The sequence below is a fragment of the Corvus hawaiiensis genome, chromosome 15 (genome assembly GCF_020740725.1).
Source record: "Corvus hawaiiensis isolate bCorHaw1 chromosome 15, bCorHaw1.pri.cur, whole genome shotgun sequence".
Taxonomy (NCBI): domain Eukaryota; kingdom Metazoa; phylum Chordata; class Aves; order Passeriformes; family Corvidae; genus Corvus; species Corvus hawaiiensis.
Genome location: NC_063227.1, coordinates 11,039,384 through 11,056,313, shown reverse-complemented (window position 1 = coordinate 11,056,313; position 16,930 = coordinate 11,039,384). Strand labels below are relative to the sequence as shown.

Genomic DNA, 16,930 nt, shown 5'->3' with positions numbered 1-16,930 from the left:
ATATTAGAGGTACTCTTTGGGAAGGATGGACAGCATGATAATGACCCCGATAAGGTCAGGTGCACAGGACAGATGATGTGGAACCTGGCAAGGCTAGGGCCATCGCAATACACCACCTTCATTGCAACGATTGATGCTGACAATACCCGAGAAACAGTGGGCTCTGTTGCCAACAGGCTCAGGCATTATGACAGCATGATCAATGGCCCGCTGAAAGCTCATGTCTCTGCTGTGGTCCAGGACCTCAAAGAGGAGATGAAGGAGAAGATGGAGGAGATGAGGGAGGAGATGAGGAGGGTCAGTGTGGCACCAGTGCGAGTCACAGGCCCCCAAGTCAGAGCCCGTCGTCCCCCTGCTAGAGAGAGAGGGTACACCCCACGAGCTGAGCTGTGGTTTTTCCTGTGTGAGCATGGGGAAGACATGAGAAGGTGGGATGGGAAACCCACCTCTGCCCTGGCAGCGCGGGTGCGTGAACTCAAGGAGGGAGGCACTAACCGAGGGGGTTCCGCTAAGGTGAAGGTAGCCTCAGCCTCCCGTGACCGAGCTGCCAGGCATTACAGAAGGGAGGATGATATGCCGGATCCCCTTGAAGGTACCTCGAGCATGTACGCCCAGGGAAAGAATGATAACCAGGGCTAGAGGGGCCCTGCCTCTAGCCAGGAAGAGGCACGGGAGAACCGAGTTTTCTGGACGGTGTGGATCCGATGGCCTGGCACATCAGAGCCACAAAAATATGATGCATTGGTTGATACTGGGGCACAGTGTACTTTAATGCCATCGGGACATGTGGGGGCAGAACCTGTATCCATCGCTGGGGTGACCGGGGGATCACAGCAGTTGACCCTTTTGGAAGCTGAGGTGAGCCTGACTGGGAAGGAGTGGCAAAAGCATCTGATTGTGACCGGCCCAGAGGCCCCGTGTATTCTGGGCATAGACTTCCTCCGGAATGGCTACTACAAAGACCCAAAAGGACTCAGGTGGGCATTTGGGATTGCTGCTGTGGAGGCAGAGGGCATTAGGCAATTGAACACCCTGCCTGGACTATCTGAGAATCCTTCTGCAGTTGGGCTCCTGAAAGTGGAAGAGCAACGAGTGCCAATTGCCACCTCGACAGTGCACCGCCGGCAGTATCGGACAAATCGAGATGCTGTGATCCCCATCCACAAGATGATCCGCGAGCTGGAGAGTCAAGGGGTGGTCAGCAAGACCCACTCACCCTTCAACAGCCCCATCTGGCCTGTGCGCAAGTCTGACGGGGAATGGAGATTGACTGTGGACTATCGTGCCCTGAATGAAGTGACTCCACCGCTGAGCGCTGCCGTGCCAGACATGTTGGAGCTCCAGTACGAGCTGGAGTCCAAAGCAGCAAAGTGGTACGCCACTATTGACATTGCCAATGCATTCTTCTCCATTCCTCTGGCAGCAGAGTGCAGGCCTCAGTTTGCCTTCACCTGGAGGGGCGTGCAGTACACCTGGAACCGACTGCCCCAGGGGTGGAAGCACAGTCCCACCATCTGTCATGGACTGATCCAGACTGCACTAGAAAAGAGTGAGGCTCCAGAACATCTGCAGTACATTGATGACATCATTGTGTGGGGGAACACTGCAACCGAAGTGTTTGAGAAAGGAGAGAGAATAATTCAAATTCTCCTGCAAGCTGGTTTTGCCATCAAGAAGAGCAAGGTCAAGGGACCTGCCCGAGAGATCCAGTTCCTGGGAGTAAAGTGGCAAGATGGACGACGTCAGATTCCCACTGAGGTCATCAATAAGATCACAGCAATGTCTCCGCCGACCAACAAGAAGGAAACACAAGCTTTCCTAGGTGCTATAGGTTTCTGGAGGATGCACATTCCCGAGTACAGCCAAATCGTGAGTCCTCTCTACCTGGTTACCCGCAAGAAGAATGATTTCCACTGGGGCCCTGAACAGCAGCAAGCCTTCGCCCAGATCAAACAGGAAATTGCTCACGCCGTAGCCCTTGGCCCAGTCAGGACAGGACCAGAGGTGAAGAACGTGCTCTACTCTGCAGCCGGGAACAATGGTCTGTCCTGGAGCCTCTGGCAGAAGGTGCCTGGTGAGACTCGGGGCCGACCACTGGGATTCTGGAGCCGAAGCTACAGAGGATCTGAAGCCAACTACACTCCCACCGAGAAGGAAATCCTGGCAGCTTATGAAGGAGTCCAGGCTGCCTCAGAAGTAATCGGCACTGAGGCACAACTCCTCCTGGCACCCCGACTACCGGTGCTGGGGTGGATGTTCAGAGGAAAGGTTCCCTCCACGCATCACGCCACCGACGCTACTTGGAGCAAATGGATTGCCCTCATCACGCAGCGCGCCCGAATTGGAAACCCAAGTCGCCCTGGGATCTTGGAAATAATTACAAACTGGCCAGAAGGTGAGACTTTTGGGTTATCTTCTGAAGAAGAAGAGGAGCAGGTGACACGTGCCGAAGAAGCCCCACCATATAACGAGCTACCAGAGAGTGAAAGACAATACGCCCTCTTCACTGATGGTTCCTGCCGAATTGTAGGCGCTAGCCGGAAATGGAAAGCCGCTGTATGGAGCCCCACACGACAAGTTGCACAGGCCACTGAAGGAGAAGGTGGATCGAGCCAATTTGCTGAGCTCAAAGCTGTCCAATTAGCTCTGGACATAGCTGAAAGAGAGAAGTGGCCAAAGCTCTACCTCTACACCGATTCATGGATGGTAGCCAATGCTCTGTGGGGTTGGCTGGAAAGGTGGAAGAAGGCAAACTGGCAGCGCAGAGGAAAACCAATCTGGGCTGCTGAAGAGTGGAAAGACATTGCCACTCGGGTAGAGAAGCTATCCGTGAAGGTCCGTCATGTAGATGCTCACATCCCCAAAAGCCGGGCTAATGAAGAACATCGTAACAACAAACAGGTAGATCAGGCTGCGAAAATAGAGGTGTCCCAGATAGACTTGGATTGGCAACATAAAGGAGAACTGTTCCTAGCTCGATGGGCCCATGATGCCTCAGGCCATCAGGGCAGAGATGCCACCTATAAGTGGGCACGAGACCGAGGGGTGGATCTAACCATGGACAGTATCTCCCAGGTTATCCATGACTGTGAGACATGCGCTGCGATCAAGCAGGCCAAGCGGGTGAAGCCTCTGTGGTATGGCGGGCGATGGTCCAAATACAAGTATGGGGAGGCCTGGCAGATTGATTACATCACACTGCCTCAAACCCGCCAAGGCAAGCGCTATGTGCTCACAATGGTAGAAGCCACCACTGGGTGGCTGGAGACCTACCCTGTGCCTCACGCTACTGCCCGGAACACCATCCTGGGCCTGGAAAAGCAAGTCCTTTGGAGGCATGGCACCCCTGAGAGAATCGAGTCTGACAATGGGACTCATTTCAAGAACAGCCTTATAAACACCTGGGCTAGAGAACATGGCATAGAGTGGGTGTACCACATCCCTTACCATGCACCAGCAGCTGGGAAGGTTGAGCGGTGTAATGGACTGCTTAAAACCACCTTGAAGGCACTGGGTGGGGGGACTTTCAAAAACTGGGAGATGCATTTAGCAAGAGCCACCTGGTTAGTTAACACTCGAGGTTCCACCAGCCGAGCAGGCCCTGCCCAATCCGAACCCCTACAAACAACAGATGGAGATAAGGTTCCAGTGGTGCACATGAGAGGTATGCTTGGAAAAACTGTTTGGGTAAAGTCTGCCTTGAGCAAAGACAAACCCATCCGTGGGGTTGTTTTTGCTCAGGGACCAGGTTGCACCTGGTGGGTGATGCAAAAGGATGGAGAGACCCGATGCTTACCTCAAGAGGACCTTGTTTTAGGGTGAACTACCCATGGATCTGCACTTGTATCAATATCAGCATGTATATTTGTATATAATTTGGGTAATGCATAGATTTATATGGTTAAAAAAAAGTTAAGTTTCATGTAACATGTTAGTATGGGAAAAAATTCGGGGTGGATAATGTTGGGGTTTTAGTTTAGTCTTAGGTTTTCCTGTTAAAGGAATTTTCTCCCATATGCATGTTGCTAGGGGACAAATAGCTGTACTTAAGAAAGACAAAAAGGGGAGTGGGGCAGGCCTGGCTACTCTTTTGTCTACACCTGGGTGTGGGGACAGTTCGCTCTGAGCGTCCGGAGAGAGAAGCTGCAGAGAAAGGAGCTGCTGCTGCTTTCTTTTTGGCCGTTCTTTCTTCCTGCTGGAAGCAACGCCGGGACCCCAAAAGCCGCTTTTCCCTGCCCTGCTGGAGACCGAGCTGTGGCTGTCCTGCTCCGCTGCTGCTTCGAGCTTTCGCTACGCTGTAGCCCTGCTCACCCTGCCTGCCTGGGCCTCCGTGGGTTTTTTCCCATCTGGATACATCTCGTCTGCCACCCGGGATTTGCGTTCGTCCCTGCCATTCCAGCCTGCTGTTCCTGAGAGTCTGGGATCGGCTGCCCAGCGGTTTGTGAAGCCTTTGTTCCATCCCTTCCCGGGATCCCAGGGCACCAGAGCCGCGGGTTTCCCGAGCTCGCTCCGGAGCGCCCCCTGCAGCCGCGGGGGAACCATCGCACCTGCCCTGCTCACTGGGAGCCGCCAGCGCCCCTGCCGGCTGCGAGCGGAACTGCACCCGAGGGGAAAGGGCCTGACAGCCGAGAAGGCTGGGACTGGGTTTGTGATTGCTGTTACTGCCATAGTTGTTGTTGTTTTGTTTGACTGGTTATATATATATATATATATATATAGTAAAGAACTGTTATTCCTATTTCCCACATCTTCGCCTAAAGGCTCTTGATTTCAAAATATAATAACTTGGAGGGAAAAGGGGTTATATCTGCCACTTCAAGGGAGGCCTCTGCCTTCCTTAGCAGACACCTGTCTTTCAAAACCGAGACATATCTTTTGTGCAGTTTTCAACAAAGGAATAATTTTGGTTAGCCTGAGTATGTAGCTATTTTAAAATGTGTCATCAGATTTTAGTTTTCAATTGAAGAATGCCCAGAAACTGCTAGGTAGCTTATGTTTGTGTGTTGCGTAAGGCTTTTTCTCACTTCGGGGTCAAAAGACAAGACACCAGGTATTATAGGTTTTGTTGGTTTGGGATTTTGTTGTGTTTTTGCCCACCTGGATTTAGTATATACTCATTTAAACACTGGTCTTTTTTATTAGTAGCTAGCAGGACAAACCAGCTGAATTGCACTCAGGAGGTGACATTAGTCTATACCCACATTGGAGAAAAAATCCATGCAAGATAATGTAAGATTCAGTAATGGCAATTGTTCTCATCTGTATGGATTGAGAAAACAGAGGAGAAGAAAATATACAGGGAAGAGGGAGTTTGACAAGAATTTGTTTTTTATATGAAACTTAAAAATTAAGGCAAATACCAAGTAGCCCAGTTCTATGAAGTCCTCAGCATCCTCACTGGGGTTTGAAGGCTTTCAGTGCCAAAGCCTTGAGCTTTGCTAAAGGATATTCATGCTGGAAGAAAAAAGATCACAAGAGCAGGAAAGACCTCACTGTTAGATCTGTCACATGTATGTATATATTTGTCTGTGTCAGACAAAATACATATATCTGTATATTTCAAAATATACCCGGGTGCCTTCATTTGCCATCATGGCTCTGAGTGTGCAAACACCTGTCTCACCTCACAGCAATCAGGATACCACAAAGCAGAAACCTTGCTCAGCTGTTGTCTGTAAGAGAAGAACTTTGGTGTTTCCCCCAGCTGTGAGACAGGTAAATTCATTATCTGTGTGCAGATAATGCACTGCACTGTGTAGACAAGCCTAAATTGCTGTAATGTAACACTGGGCAGACTCCTTTGCTTCTTAGATCAGAACCATAATGCTAAGATTTTTGCGATTTTGGGGGCTGATAGATGCTGTATAAATACAAGCATTTTGGAGTTGTCCTGTGTACAGAAGGTTACAAAGGTACATGTGCAAGTGTAGTTGGAAGCACTTGTATGATGCTGTGATTACATACATACATTTTACAGGATTTAGTGGTTTTATGGGCATGGTGGTATTCAGTCAAAGGTTGGACTTGATGATCTTGGAGGACTTTTCCAACTTCAGTGATTCTGTGATTCATTTTGCTTGGGATGTTTTGTTCCTTGTAGTGTTCTCCCTCATTGTCACTGTCCCTGCTTGGTGCTCTGCTTCAGGAACTTGTATTTACACACATGTACTCACACACAGAAGAAGAGAATTAATGACCATCTCGCTTTACCTTCTATTCTTCTGTTCTCTTCTTAGTGTTGTCCTGTCTGAGGCCTGCAGTGCTGCCTCTCCCCTCTGAAGGGTTCCCCTCGGTGCTGTGCTGTCCCTTCCTCCTTCTGCCACAAGCAGTGGGGTGCATCCTGTTTGGGGTTACTGCTGTGTCACATCAAGTGATGTGCATGAGAAGGGGAAGGGGAAAGGGAAACAAAAGGCCAAGGGAGTGATTACTTTGGCTTACTTACAGCTCCTTTAAAAAGACCACGAAAAAATGACCCAACAAAAATAAACCAGTCCAAAATGTCCTGGTGGCATTGACAGCTATTGCTGTCCAGCATGTGAGCCTTTCTTTCCTCTTGATGCAGTGGAATAAACAGCTTTGTGTAGTGCTGTGGCTGGTTCACAGCAGGTTACCTGCAGCCCTAGGCTGCTTCGGGTTCCACATTTTAAGGATGCTCATGTGGACAGACTGAAATCTGCTGGCAAGCTGTGGTGGTTGGGAGTGTGTGGAATTATGTTCACATCAACTCCATTACTACCAGCAAAAAGGGGTTTATTGAACATACAGTAAATATACATATATATCTTGATTAAGTAAAGCCTCTCCCAGTGGAACAATGTAGGTTTTATCAAGTGATTCTGTTGATTCTGTCAGGCAGAGCTGGTTTGGACTGTGTGTTCCAGCTCAGTTCCGTGATAAGGAAGGTGTGTGTTTGGAGTGAGGTTTTTTTTAGTGCTGATACTCAGGGAGGGCATGTTGAGCTGAACCTGGAGTTTCTTTATCAGAGACAAAGATTTTAGCAGTAAGAAAAGTTCTGGGGCATGTAAGGGCTGTGTTCAGCTGATGCTCAGAGCTGCCATGTATCTGTCATGTGGGGTTCTCAGTAACACTTGACTAATTCAGTTTTTCTGCTGTGGAAAATCCCTCTAGATGGATAGTCGTGTTGAAGAGCTTGGGCAATGGCCAGTCCTACATTGTATTTTGCATTCCTACCATTCTTGGAAACCCAAAACCATGAGCTTGTAGTGAGACTTAGAAAACCGAAGGGGATGGCAGAGAGCCTGAGGATACAGAGCTCCTTGTGGCAGTGAGCAAAGCACAATGAAGCAAACTCAGTAGAGCACTGTGTTAAGTTTGGTTTAAAGGTTGAGCAGGTCTTAGCTGATAGCTAAATGCATTTCTACACGTTATTCTGCTGTGGGGAACCAAAGTGTTTAGGACCTCACAGTTCCAGTGCATTTGCTTGAAGGTGCCAGGCTGCTCCATTATTCCATCAGTTTGTATTTTTTTTTCCAATGTTAAATGAAGTTGTGGCTTGTTCAAGCATCTGATTTTTATTTGTCCTCATGTCCTTATGAGTTACATAAAAGTGAAGTCAGGGAATGTCTTTAGTGTCTGCTCTATATAGATCTACCTGAAATAGTTTCAGGTCACCTTTACATGCTTAATTTGGAAAACACTTGAGCAGCCTGACTCTTGCCTTGGAGAATTGAGCAGTCTAGGGTCCTCACAGTAGTCTTGGGACCCTTGCAGTATCTGCACAAATCAAGATCTCATCCCTTCTGCAAATTAAGTAGGGGCCTGTTTGACTCGTAGAGCCAGTAAGGGAGGGATGTTCAGTGCATGGGCTGGAGCCAAGTCAGAAAAGTCGTCCCTCCTGAAAAGCAGCTGTAGGATAGATCCAGTCCACCTAGATATTCGTTAGTGTTATTTGGCAGATCTATGAAATCATTCCTAATTGTTTCAGGTTTGGAGCCTGGCAATAGCCTTGAAATGCAGTGAACTTGATGGTTAGTGGTTTTGAAGGTTAACTAAAGGGATGGGTTAAAGTCCTCTGGGCTTATGGCAGCAGGTAACCACTCTGTGTGCAGAAAGATTGTAGAATTGAGCCACATCAGACATTTGAAGGTGTTGGAGGATGCTTAGATGGCAAGTGACCAACACTGGTGTCAGGCAGTTGTTGATTCATGGGGAGTATCTATCATTAGGACTTGTGGGATGTTGGTATAAATGAGCATCATGTACAGATAGGACAGTCTGGGATTTCATTCCATAGATATGAATTTCTTATACTTGTTTGTGTAATCATCCTCTGTCTTTAGTTTGCAGTTGTTCCTGTGTAACTGAGATGGGATTTTGGTGAAAGCTGATGGGGGCAGTAAGACTGAGTCAGAACTGTGCTTAGGCATGTGCTGTAAGTCTAAGTAGTTTGGTTGCTCCCAATGAACCCTCTCATGTGCTTAGCACTAGGCATGTGTTTTAAATAAGTTGTAAAATCTACGCAAATGAGGAGGGTGAGACTGAAAGCAGACAATATTTAAAATCAAAGGTTTAGGGGGTCGTATTCTTCAGGAAAAAAGCTTTTGGCATTTAATGCATTTCAATGACACACTGAGCTTCAATGTCACCTTCATGGGAAAAATTGTCATCATATATTAATTTTATGTGACTGTCTTGGTAAATGACCTGGTAACACAGCAAGCTAAAGTTCACTGTAGTCCTCTACAACCCCAGAATTTGGACTGAGAGCAGCATTTTGGGATTATTGCTACATCAGACCTTGTTTGAACTAAGTACATATAAATAAGTGTCCACCAGCTTTTTCTACTATACACAGTTTGTGAAATTGCTTTACCATGTCCTGAAAATTTCTTTGATATTTTTAAAGCCTGTTGCTATGGTAACCAGACCCCATAACAGAAAAGCTTTCTGGTACTAAGGAGGCCAAGAAATTCATTTAACAGGAATAAAGCCACAGAAAAATAGCTTGTATTCTTTTTCCAAAAGCAAACAAACCCCAGAAGAAAGCCTGGTATTCTGAAGCAGCCTGGACCTGGATTATCAGATGGAAGGGGACACTGCTCTCAGGGCTTCAGAGCTTGGCCAGGGAGCTCACCCTTTGGACACTTGTGCTGGTCCTGACTCTCACAGGCGAGAATAATCAGGGAATTCACAAGCATCTTTCTCTGAAATAATACATATTTCTTTTTTTTACCTTTTTTTTTTTTTTTAATATGGAAAGGTTGAAATGATGTGATGGATTGGTTTATGGGCAAGAAAACACAAGTTTTGCTTCTCAGAACTGGATGTCCCTTTTGTGCTTTGCTAATACAGAAACTGGCAGAACAGGCATTACTTTTTCTTTGACGTTGGGGCTTGCAGCCCTGTTTTCTTGTGTCTCATGACTGAGTGAATCAACACCTAATTAAGCAGTCACATGAGGGACAGAGCAAAATGCTGTTCAGGCACTGATCCCTGTGAATCTTCAGAGGGTAACTACTTACATCTGTCTTCCTCCTTTTCCAAGGAACCCTGAACAGCTGCAGCTCTGCTTTTTTTGCCTTTTTTGTTTGGTTTTTTTTTTTTCTTTTCCCGAGGAAAAAGAATAGCACGTAGACCTTGGCTAAAGCAATGCTGCCTATGCAGATAAATGAGACCTGGGGTAGGGGGAAGGAAGACCAGGGAGTACTCAACAAAATCTTGAGGAATGGGAATGATTTGAGTTCGTGCTGGGGATGACTTAGCTGAAAGCCTGAAGGTATAGTCCTGGTGCATTTGACACTCCTGGAAATTTAACTGAAAATGTGAACGTTGGGCAAGGAAGTTGGGAGTGATCTGTGGGCTTTCTTTATATTTTTAATATTAGCTCTAATTTTACCACTTGCAGCTCCTTATGAGGGTCCATAACAATTGCTTTCCATCTCTGAGTGAAAAATACTTGTGTGGGGATTTATTGGGCTCTCAATTATCACTCAGTCACAAGTGCAGCAACCTTAATCAGTTACAGGACCGTGGCCTGCAGCCAAGGAATGCTCCAAGCCCCATGCTGCCTTGCCTACGCCAGATGACTTTCACCACCAAGGCAGTATTTTTTCCCCTTATAAAACTCACAAAACAAGTATTACAGGATGTTTTAATCAGCATAAGCAGATGTCTCCCTGCACCCCGACACAGCGGAGGCTCCCAGGTCATGCACAGGGCTGTGCAGCAGGTGCCAGTGTCTGCAGCCAGAGGTTTTGTGGCTGTCATGTGCTGGCACTGGAGGTACCAGTGTTTTGGGCACTCCATGGAGTGGCATTTCCAGGATGGAGGTATCCTGGCTGCCTGCGGCCAGACCGGGGCTTTCAGGGTGGAAAAAGCGAGGTCTGGGCAGATGCCCTGACCTACTGTCTCCTAGCACCCTGGGCACAGCATCACCCACCCTGGTACAGCTCGCAGGTTAAAAAGCATGACAAAAAAAAGAGCAGCTGTTTACATTCTAGTCTTTTAGCCTTTCCAAATGTATTTATTTTTAGATGTATCTGTCTGATTTAAAAAAAAAGCTTATTTAGGTGTGTTTGCTTGGTGCAAGAATCAGCTGATGTGTCAGGCATACCTAGAGCACACCAGCAGTTCAGTTATGCACCTTGCAGCTTTTCTCTTAATGTCTCCTGAAGTAATATATTGAAAATCTCAGTTTTCAGTAGGGTAAAAATAATAAAACTGCCATAGTCCTTATGGTTTCTGGGAAGTACATGAAAATAAAAGCCATAAAGACATTCTAAGCTGAAGATAAATACAGGGAATTCAATATTTGTCTATTAAAAAAATGAAAATTTAGGAGTATTCAGCCAAAGTACTCTTATTCCATCAGGAATCTTTCAAGGGTTTATTGTTATTAACATTATGGTTGATAGCAATAGTGGAGCTATGGTGATCCCTCTAAGGTGTCTTCATTTTCATGACAAGAGAGGTCTTGCAGTCAACCTTGACTCTCATTTGTCTTTTCTCTTCATTGTCTCATCTATTAATATGCACAATTTCCAAAATAAAAAGCATCAATTCACCATTTAGTTCCCTAAGCAAACTTTGCAGTTGATAAATCTGAGCTTGTGAGCTTGATTTTGTTTTGTCAAGTTAGTTTTGTGTGTGGATATAAGGATTGTTGAACCTATCACAACTTCTCCAGAACTACACAGAATAAAGAAGGAAACACAAACTGTCCCCCACAACCCTCCTCTGCTGCATTACATAATTCTGAGTGATTTTAGAAGAGTCTTTATTTCCAACAACTATGCTATTTTCAACTATGTTCATCAAAAGCAATTTGTATTGGAACTTTTTTCTCCCCAACTTTTTATTAAATGCACACAATACTGAACTATTTACACTTGATTTTTAATAGCTACAGCAGAAGAGTCTGCTCTGCGCACCCGAGCATGCACAATAAAATAACTGTTTGGCAGGGGGAAAATGCCCTGTTGTCTTGCAGTACCAGCTGGTATTATGGAGGTTTGTTCGGTGTCTTATAGTAGATTGCAATTGGAAATGCGATACAAAATGAACACCAATGTTTCAGTAGCCTAACCATGCATCAGATTTTTACTTTGATAGTTATTTTTATTTTCAGCATTTTTATCATGACTTGAAAAATTACAACAGTGGACAATCAGTCTGCTGAGGTCTCCACGTTCTTAAAAAAGAGATGATTGTTTCATGTCCTACCCTCCAGGAATGCTCATAGGCAGATTTGTAGTTGCCGATGCTCCTTTACAATGCTGGTAGAGACAGTTCATTCCAGTCATGAGACCTTGTGCTGGTAGTGAGAACCCTGTGTATGGAGAGTTTATAAATTTGGTTTGTTTTTCTTTCTTAATCTCATATCAAAAGCACTTTTTTCAGCATTTAACAATCTGGTTTCCTTTGAAGAATAGAGGACCCAGGTTTTGAAACTCCTGAGGGCTGTTTTCAGTGATCTTTCTCATCGTTTTGGCTCTTGCTGACCTTTGGCTGGGCTTATGTTTGTGTGTGCAAGTTTGTGTATGTGCTCCAGGTATATATGGAAGGTTCATGCTTTAACATCTCCACTCTTCCTCTCCAGCAGTGAGGAATTTTTTTTTGCAGGGATACAAAAATGCACAGAAAGCACATTTTTAGAAGTCTAGCTCCGTGGTAATCCTACTAAGGCAAGTATTTTGTAGAGAAATGGTATCCAAGTATTTCTAGTCAGATTTCAAATAAAATCCTAATTGGTTTTCTTTCTTTTCGTCTAGTGTGGCTTCCAGCTCCTACCTCTGTGCATTACTAAGCAATAAACATTTCTTGGCTCACTTACTGGCTCTTTGTTGTGTGCATTTACAGTGTGTGTGAGGGAAGCCTTCCTCCAGGAGAAAGACTGAAAAAACTTGTTAAGGCAGTGAAGACCAAAAATGAGTAATTTCATTACTTTTTAGCCTGCGGTTGGAGCAAACTTTGTTGTCTGCTTGGTTTGAAATCAGGTAATTTATACCCAAAAGGTGCATATGAGCCTTTGCAGTAGTTTTAAGTGTTTTCAGAAATGCCTTTGGATAGAGTGAAGAAAGTGATTTTTTTTGGTGCTGTTTGGTTTTGAGGGTTGTTTTGGCTTCTGTGTGTTTAAGAACGTGCCCCAGCCGCAGTCGGGCATGGGGATCTGCAGATGGTCCATTGGGCTCTGGGCTGCTGGATGTAGTTGAATACCATCACCCACATCTTTTCCATCTGCAGCTGGGTGGATGTGCATGGATACTGAAATACCTTCCTGGAAGGTGATGGGCTATGGCAGGAGATTTTGATCACTTTATTTTTTTGAATTTAAGTGTTTTTCTGAAGCAGGGTAATATTACCAGCTTTGTTTTTCAAGCTCAAATTTTACACTTAAAAAAAAGGAAAGCCTTCACCCTTTCAAAGAGAGGCCTGGATATACACCTAGAGAAGATGATGTTGCATATCTCATGTTAAAGATGGTCCAGTATTTTCTTGGATATGGGAGTGGTGACAGTGTGTATAAATAAACATTGAATATCTGAAGTCCTTCCTCAAGAAAAAAATATTCACTGATCTGGCCAAAGCACTGTTTACTCTCTGTACAATGTGAGTCTGTCTCTATTTGCAGAGAAATTCCTTCCAATATTTTTCCTGGTCAGTTGTTGGATGGAGGCTGGGTCAGCTTTCAAAGCACTTGTCTTTTAATATGCATCAGGTTACCCTGAGGTAAAATGGAAACCTTAGATGTTATTCCTGTAAATAAATGTTTACATAATACATGGCACTTGTCAGCATTGCATGTCTAAGAAAAAAGGTCACTTTTGACATCAGTAACCTTTGGAGAGTGGTGCCTTTGCCACACAGGTAAAGGAAGTTACTGTGCACTGCACATTCCTTTCATAGACCTAGAAGGTAGGTAGGAGTGGTCAGATGTTACTATTTTTATCTCCAAAAGCTTTGCATTTTAAGCTTTAAAGGCAAGATTTGGGCTTAAGGCAGGGGTGCTGTAACAAACACATGCCCAATTTTGCTCATGTGAGTAATTCCATTGAATTCCCTGGCGCTAGTCATGTATGAAAAGCCAGGTCTGTAATGTATGTGTTTGTGGCATGAGGGCCTCAATTCTTCATTTCTAAATGAAAAACTTCCTGTAAGGCATGGTAACAAAAGATAATGGTTTTATCTCTCTTTAGTTTTGCTGCTTTTGTGTCAAAACACTTGTCCAGCACCTAACATAAAAACATTACCTTCCTATAAAACAGCAACAAAACTGTTGTGGTGTCAAGAGATTAAGGGTTTCTCTCTGAACTTAACCCAGGAGATGTGTAGCAGAACAGGGAGCTTGGTGTTCTGCTTTGGAATCCATTCCAGAGGACAAGCAACATCTGACCTCTTGGGATTGTATGGTCTTGAGACCAAAGCTCATGAACAGGAACATCAGCTCACCCACTCTGTGATACAGGGGAACCATCGGTAGAGTTGGGGATGCAGTGGAACAGGAGATCGTGATGATAAATCTATTTTTGCTGCTTATGTATTTAAAATATTGGAAAAACCTGTAGGTTTTCAGACACTGGAAAAAAAGTAGGAACTATGATGCTGCAGCCTTTTGCCTTCAGGTATTACTTGAGTTTTATCCAAAGGTCATACAGAATTAATAGTATGAGTGCCCCACCTATGTCTGTGACAAGACTAGATGGCTTTTAATGTGCATTGCATTTCTGAATGCCCAGTTCCTTCTTCACTTCCCTGTCCATCTGTCTCATTTCTCCCCCACAGTTTAGAGATAAAAGTTTGTTAAGTAGTTCTTTGCTCTATAATGTTTGTTAAAAGGCTCTTTGCTGTTGTGATATGTGGGTATCCTTCCTAGCATGACCCGGGTTACCCCAGAACACAACCAGGAAACCTTGTTTACAGCCACCCGGGTTGCTCGGCTTTTCTTTGGGGGGGCATTATTTTGCGTATTCAGTGTTTTTCCCGTCCACAGCCATCCAATTGTCTTGCATATCCCCGCTTCTTTCCGTGTAATATTAATGAGCCCTCGCCGAGCACACAGTGCGCTCTTTGTTCGTACAGGGGAGGGGGAGAGGGACCGGGCGGGATGTGGGAGTCGCGCCGCAGAGGTAGCAGCGAGCGGGGACGGCCGTGGACTCCTCGTTCCCCTTCCCCGCCGAGCCCCTGCCTGGGGGAGCGCTCCAAAGCCGCTGTGTGAGGGAGGGCTGGAGCGCGGGGTGTCGCCGGCGCTGGCGGCCGCAGGTGGCCCGCGGTGACAGCTGTGTCACATGATGGCTGTCAGCGCGGGCTCGGCCACCCGCGCGCCCGGGCTCCGCCGAGAGCATCCCGCCGCTCCCAGGAATGTGAGGGCTGGGGGTGCCGGCTGGAAGGAGACTGCCGTGCTTCGCCCCCCCGTTCCTCGCCGAGCGGGCTGAATTCCCGGCGGCCGCAGCTCGGAGGTGCCGGACGGCGGCCGCGGGTGCCCGGGCACTCGGGTCATGAGACTGAGCCGGGAGCGCGGTGGCGGACAGGAGGATGGATGGCATTGACGGGTCCGGGCCGGCGCTGCCAGCCATCGCTTGGCTTCCCCGTAAATTACACTGATCTTCTCCGCAGCAAACCCTGCAAGAGATAAAGGAGCGGGGAAGACGGGCGCTCTTTCCTCGAGCAGAAATCCCGGGCTGTGCAGAATTGTGGGGCAGGTTTTGGATTATGAAACTCTAGGGCAGCGCGAACGCAGCCTGGTGCAAACCCCGACACTGCTGTCCTTAAGGTGGTTTTTGTGCTCCTGTTGCTAGGATTAAGACTTTTGCATTGCAGCATGGAGAGTCTTTTGTTTGAGTTAAATTCAGACCTCTTGATATGTCACCTGACAGTCTTGTGGTTTTGGATGAATATGGCTCATTGCTATTATTAACCTGAGTTGGCAACCAGGCACAACAGGAGTTTATAGGGATTTTGAAAAGTGGAACTGCTCGGGGGACAAAGATGCTTCCCAGGTACGGTCACTGCACAGTTCTTGAGATTATTTTAATTATTTGAAAGTTTAATATTTTCCCTGTGATGAAAATACTTCTTTTCCACAGATGTGAATCTTCTAGAGATTTATTTCTTTATGATTCTTACTATAATTTTATGCTAAATGGCACAATTTTTTTTTGCCTGAATTGATTCTATCTTGTAACTTTGCAAAGCAAAGTGCAGTCTGCTTGAATAATGTAATTTTGTTCAGTGCTAGTGAATTTAACTGAAAGGAGCTGTGTCTTGTTTGTGTATGGTTTTAATTAAAACATATTTCAAAAAAAGCTTGAAACTTGTATGTGTATGTGCAAATATTTGCATGCATATGTGTACCTAAATCAGCTAAAACCTGAACAGGTACTTTTTGAAATTACGTAAGTGAAGTAGTCCCAAAAATATTTTATGAAATCACTAATAGTGATTGTAATTCTGAAGGTGTGTGAATTGCAAAGTTATTCAGCATACTACACATCTTTAACAAAACCTTCCTACCAATGTATAACGCTTCAGATTATGATTAATGTGTTGGCTAGGCTGCACCTAACCTGTAATATTATGTCTTTTTGCTTGTGGAAAAGCATCTGTCTCATGTATTAGACTTTAGAGTATAAATTATGTATCTTAATGAGAGTCAAGTGACTTGGTAGAAGGGAGAAAAAAATGAAAACAAACTAAAGTCAGCTTCGTATACAGATAAAGAATTGGACAGAGCCAAGGAGCTTGCCAGCCAGTTGAAGTTCAGGTCCAAGTTTGTTATACCTTTGAAATACCTGGCTGACGCACTTTGTTCCTGGTGGACAGTATGTACTTAGTATAAGCAGCACAAGTTTCCTGGAGCTCAAGAAGTGCAGCTATTCCAGGTGAGGATTGCTAAGCTGGTAAATGAATGAGACAGAGTTAGAGATGGAGTGAGGAGCTGACCTCCACAGTGCTGCAGTGCCTGTGGATATGTCACCCTCTTTCAAGAGATGAAAAGCAGGGGCTTGGATTTGATTTTGTATTTTAAAGAAACATTATTTCCATGGGATAAACCTGAAACATGTCACCACTACAGGCAGTCAAGGGTGGTTGTCCCTGAGATGGTCCACCATCTGTCTATTCTTCCACACTACCCAGAACCCAGGTCCTGTGACTTCTGTGAAACCCCAGCTGAGGTAACCATGGCAGAGGGCAGTCACTTGGGGCGGTGGGTGAGCTTCTTCGCAATCCACCCTCGTGGGCTCCCTCCCTGCCCTGGCTGAGGCACAGACACTGGTTTTTCTGTGCAGAATCAGCAAGTGCTCACCACCACAGTCGCATAGCCCTGACATGACCTCAGGTCTTGTAAAGACAACTATCTTGCAAAAATTTTTCCTAAGTATAGGCCCTGTGGTTTCTCTACTGTAGAGAACTTTCTTCCTCCTTGCAGCCTTATGGTTGTGTTATGTCACCAGCACTTAAACGGAATCTCTCT

At 45.7% G+C, this 16,930-nt stretch overlaps 1 protein-coding gene across 4 annotated transcripts in view; it reads left to right on the top strand.

Moving 5' to 3' along the window:
* FNIP1 (folliculin interacting protein 1) overlaps positions 1–16,930 on the top strand; it is a 72,535-nt gene that overhangs the window by 12,735 nt on the left and 42,870 nt on the right. Inside the window, exon 1 of one of the 4 annotated variants that reach the window (XM_048319998.1) lies at positions 14,607–15,455. The exons of 2 other annotated variants lie outside the window; for them this stretch is intronic. Coding sequence is in view for 1 of the 2 variants with exons in the window: in XM_048320000.1 (XP_048175957.1) it covers positions 15,445–15,455 (11 nt within the window). In the remaining variant the exon portion in view is untranslated. Of the gene's footprint in view, positions 1–14,606; positions 15,456–16,930 lie in introns of those variants that run through there. One more of the 4 variants, XM_048320000.1, reaches the window with a different exon arrangement.